Source organism: Cicer arietinum, chromosome 7, assembly GCF_000331145.2.
Source record: "Cicer arietinum cultivar CDC Frontier isolate Library 1 chromosome 7, Cicar.CDCFrontier_v2.0, whole genome shotgun sequence".
Lineage (NCBI taxonomy): Eukaryota > Viridiplantae > Streptophyta > Magnoliopsida > Fabales > Fabaceae > Cicer > Cicer arietinum.
The window spans coordinates 51,615,242-51,620,912 of NC_021166.2; the positions used below are offsets into that span (position 1 = coordinate 51,615,242).

At 26.6% G+C, this 5,671-nt stretch overlaps 1 protein-coding gene across 1 annotated transcript; it reads left to right on the plus strand.

Moving 5' to 3' along the window:
* The first annotated feature begins 539 nt into the window (after positions 1-539).
* Positions 540-2,226, plus strand: LOC101509143 (uncharacterized). Its single transcript, XM_004510809.4, has one exon. The coding sequence runs from the start codon at positions 659-661 to the stop codon at positions 1,613-1,615; it is 957 nt and encodes a 318-aa protein (XP_004510866.1). The 5' UTR covers positions 540-658; the 3' UTR covers positions 1,616-2,226.
* Positions 2,227-5,671: the final 3,445 nt, after the last annotated feature.

Genomic DNA, 5,671 nt, shown 5'->3' on the forward strand with positions numbered 1-5,671 from the left:
GAACATATCCAAACGAATGAATGGACTCACACTTTAAAGAGAGTTTATTGGTGTATCAAGTGTGAATTAGAAATTTCATATTTGATTAATCAGTAGATGTAATGTTCGATATACAAGTGAGATGACTCATGTATGTAATGACTTTGGATATTTTGTGAAGTTATATTATTAAACTCACTGAGACTCCAACTCCGATAATAAGAACATAATTCTTATCCTTACGTTCCAAAAGAATATTTTTTTGAAGATTTGAACAGGGGACAAGTCACAAAACAACAACTTTAACGATGCACCAACCCTCCAACATGGTAATTAGAACTTTGTACATGTTACCAAGTTGGTACAATTTTCATTAACCAAATAAACCCATCCAAGTTGCAGGGAGATCAACTTGCAAGTACATACCAATCAAGCACACCATATAACTAATTAAAAAACATTACACTAAGACATGTACAAATAAATAATTGAATACATAAGTATATCTTATTCACTCAATTCCAAAACTTTACACATATAAATACAACAACATATCAGCACCATTATATCAATCCAATAATATAACCTCCACAGCCAAAAAACACTGAAATCAAGTTAAACCTCATTCTCATCAACAAGTTCTTTTTTTTTTTCCCTTCCATATTAATCCATATATATTATGTCTGGAGCTGAAGCTGCAAAATATGCTTCTGCTACAAACAACATAACCAAATCAAACAAACCAAACATGAGAAGATTCATTGGTGTGAGACAAAGGCCATCAGGAAGATGGGTAGCTGAGATCAAAGACTCATCTCAACATGTAAGATTATGGCTTGGAACCTATGACACACCAGAAGAAGCAGCTCGAGCTTACGACGAAGCCGCTCGAGCTTTACGCGGAGAAAACGCTCGAACCAACTTCGCCGCATCAGTATCGATTAACCAAAACACAGGAAAATCAGATCAAGGACTAATATCATCACCAAATGAATTGAGAAACAGTTTAAGCTTTGCTTCCTTGAAAGCCAAGTTAAGTAAGAATCTTCAAAGTATTATGGCAAGAGGTAGTGATCATAACAACATTAACAAGTCTTCAAAGAGTAGAGTGAGTGACCATTTTACCTTTGCTAGCATATTCAACCGTAGGAGTACTAATTATCATCAAATCTCTGCATTGGATATGAAGAACATTGAAAAAGTTGTGCAGCCTAGCATAATTGTTCCACCTAATGATGGTGATCATCATCCTAATCATAATCATAATTACCCTTCTAGTGTTTCTGATTGTAGTTCTGAATGGTTTGGATTTCAGAATCATGGATTAGATTCTGATGGTTCTGATATAGTGGAGAATATTAATAATATTAATAATAATGCTGTTAGTGTTGGTGATCAAGGTTTTTTGGATCAACTCATGGGGTGGATTGATGATAGTTCTGATATTTGTGCAAGTGATATTCAAGGTTCAAGTAGTAAGAGGTTTAAGGTTTCTTCTTCTGTTCTTGTTCCTCCAACTTTCTCTGGATCTTCTCCCTATGATTGTGGTTCACCTTTTAGTGGTTATGCATCTCCATATAATAGTTGTGGATCCCCTTGTAATGGTCATGCTTCTCCTTATTATGGTAGGAAGTGAAAATTGGTGTTTGGATTCATGGTAAGTTTGACAGAATCACAGTGAAATACTGTAATTTTAAAAGAAAAAAAACCAGTTTAAAAAAACAAAGTATATGTTTTGATCGGCGGTGATTTTGGCAGAATCACGGTGGACTACTGCGATTTTGACAAAAATTAAACTTTCGAATTTCAAAAAATCATAGTTCACATTTGGATCAACGGTGATTTTTTTGAAACTCCAGAGTGTAGCTCTTGCTAAAATCACTGCATCTTACCATGATTCTACCAATTTAATCGCGACTCCAAATATCGATATAGTGTCATTGTAATTTCGTCAAACTCACAGTTGATTCCAACATGTATTTAGTGATAGTCATGGAGGTGCTTGACTTATGTTTATTGATGCCTGCAAAAAAAATTGTTATGAGCATCTTTTTAAACAAGTTAGTTAAGATCATAAACTCCATGTTATGTATGTTGAAGAAAGAGTTGAAGACTAAGTTCTTACAGCATGTAAATATGGAACAGAACTTTGGCTTATGTTTAATTATGCCAAAAAGGATTTGAAATTAATGATATATGTAAGTTTAATTTGGCTGCAAAATGAACTCTCTTTTCAAGTTGATTTTATCTTGGATGTAACATATAAAAATTTAAGTTGATATATATATTTGAGTAATGTAATCAAAAATCTTTTTAATAAAAATGTATTGGCAAAAAAATTCGGTTAAAAATAAATATATCTTTTATTTTTCAACCAGAACTCTAATTAGAGATGTAAAATTGATTACAAACTTATTATTTTAATTAAGTGTTAATTATAAATTAATTAATTAATTTAAAAACTAATTGTTTTAATTTGAATATATAAATTTTATTAATCTACTATTGTAATTATCTTTTTCATTTGATTAATATGATCAATACAAAAATTAACTCTATTTTTCTCTCTTCTACAATTTAATATCAATATTTTGTAAATTTTATTGACTTGGTTCTCCTTTGATTTTAGTCTCTTCACACGTGGGGTGTAAATTTGGATCTATTGATAGTTTGAGAGAATGATGTGTGGCTTGGTAGGTACACCTATATATGGATTGCACCAAATTATAATTGTTTTTACATGTACTAGTAGCTCTGTTGTGGATAACAGCAGACTTACTATAAAAATTTATTTTATTTAGTTTAATTAAAAAAATCCAACTCAACACCATATTAACCACATAAGTATGCCATAACTGCGTTTTTGGAAGTACAAATCTAATGAGGGACTAAAAGTTCAAGAATTTCTAATGAATGATAAGAGTAAATAGACTAAAACCATATTTACTCCAAATTACAAGAACCAAAAGTTTATTAACCTTAAATAAAAAATCATTGTATAAAAATTCAATGACAATAAAATTTGCTTGAGAGAGAATGAAAATGATTAGATAGAAAAAAAAAAAAATTCATAATTTTTCATCTTACAAGAGAAACACGATTTTATGAATCACAACAAAAAAGACTCTTGACCATATCAATAATTTTATTCATTTCAATCGATAGAGTTGACATATATGACGATATTTCCTCGATATCGTCCCAGTCTGTTACTAATAAAAAAAATTTCTTACAAAAGTAAAGTTTTTACTTTTATGAGAAGAATTATAATATTTAAGTTGAACCTTATACATCTCCTAAAAATGTGATTAAGGTGGTAATGAAATAACTTTAATGTTTTAGTTGAAGTTATATATCTCTTGAGGACTTGTGTCCTATTTGTAATGATGATTTAGAAAATTTGATGGCACAACCTATATGTGCATATATGCTGATATCAATATCACACTACAAGGCTTTTGAGAGATAGTACTCAAATTGTTTTTAGGATTGTCAAAACATATATTTTCAATGTACTTTGTCTACGCTCACACATTTTTTTAGAAATATTTTAGAAGGTTACCTATATCACAACCAGCTCAAAGTCAATCATGTTTAAGAGTGAATTTATTATGCTCTAGTATCCCAAAAAGAAGATCTATCTTAGTATATGTAATATATTCAGCTGCGGTAATTGCTTACAAACTGGATCATTGCACAATGTCCCAATTTTTTTTACGTGACACATTAATTAAAAAAATACAATAGAATCAAATAAATACTAAAGTTTAATAAAACTTGATTCATTGTCGAGATCAACAAGAGTTTTTAAGCAGTGAATTGGTTCACAAAGAAAAACTGTCGTATAATTAAGAAGTTTGTTTTTGACAAAAAATATTAAGAATATTGTTATTTGATTTTTCTTTTGATATGTTATTTTGTAGTATATTTAAAAGTTATTAAATGTGATTAAGAATGTGTGATTATTTATTTTGAAATGTAATTATTTGATAATATTTTTTAAAATTATAAATTTACTTTAAAAAATATTAGAAGAACGACTTTTTTTAAATAATTAAAAAATTAATATAGTTTGAAGTTGTACTTAAATATTATTTATAATTTATTTATTTTAATGAATTTAAATAAAATTGAATTTTTTTATGTTTTATTCGATAAAAATACAATAAATAGACATAATTGTTCCTGCGGTCTCTTAACTTAATTTCAACCTTTATTTTTTTTTTTTGATTTAGTATTTTATTTAATTTTAAGTAACAATTTGATTCTTTATATCTAAAAATGTCAATAATATTATCATTTTTTTTACAAAAGTTCATCAAAATTTTCAAACAAAACCCATAAATTTAATTATTATCTTCAATATAATGCAAACTTCATCAAATTTATAACTCGAATCTTCAACTAAACTAATATTTTCATTCTTTATTTGATGTTGTTGAAAATAAAAATACGAGTATATTTGAATATTTGAGTTATGCATTTGATGAATATGATTTTTTTTTGAAATTAGTATTGAATTTTATAGGTTTTGTTTGAAAATTTTGATGAAATTTCAAAAAATTTGTAGAGAAATGATAATATTATTGACATTTTAAGATATAAATGATCAAATTGTTACTTAAAATTAAATAAAAGACTAAATAAAAAAAAATATAAAAGTTAAAAGACCGCGGGAGAAATTATGCCTATTTTAAAATAATTTATAATTATTAAAATTATATATTTTTTTAATTAAAAATTAAATTTTTTAAATTCCAGCGGTTCAAAAAATATTAGCACAAACGTGAGTATATTCAATCAAATCTTATATACCTTATTTAAACTATATAGTCCCTTATATTGACAACCTCATTATCTCTCATTCCATGTAATGGTGCCACTCCCCGCACTTGTGAACTTGGGGTTTCCTAGATATCTAATTTTTAAGGAATGTGACCTATTCGATTGGTACAACACTTCAAATGGATGAACATACTTTCTAACATTTTCAAATTATTATCATAATAATTGCTAATGAGATGTGATATTATATTAAACATTAAACCCTTACTATATTTTCATTTATTTGCATGAATTTTTTTATTTTATTTTTTATTTTTTTACGATTTGCATATGAAAATGCAAAAGTTATTGTCATAGTAAAAAAATTGGCTAGAGAACGGGGATAATAATTGCTAGGACATTTTGAAATTTTTATTTCTTGTAAAAAAATATAAACACTATAATTATACAGCAAAATATGACATGCCATCATGTATAAGATTGAATTTATAAAATATGTTAGTTCTCTTTGAAAATATTATCAGTTTTCATTTTTTTTAAATTATAGTTATTTTAAATTGTTAACAAAAAAAGATGTAAGAAACTTTCAGAATATAGAAAAGATGGAAAACAAATTAGAAAGAATGTATTTTGAGAAATAATAAAAATAATATGACATTTTCAAATTTTCTCTATTTAAAAAAATGGTAAGTGAAAATATGAGAAGTAAACATGCTCTTAGGACCAATTTACTTTATGAAAATAATTTATATTTTTAATTTTAAAATTTTATATTTATTTTACTTTAATGTGATACTCTTGAAATGAATAATTGTATTGGAGAAAAGATAAAATACTAATTAATGAAGATGTATTTTTAAATACATATATATTTTTGACATTTTTATTGTTTATAAAGATGTAGAAA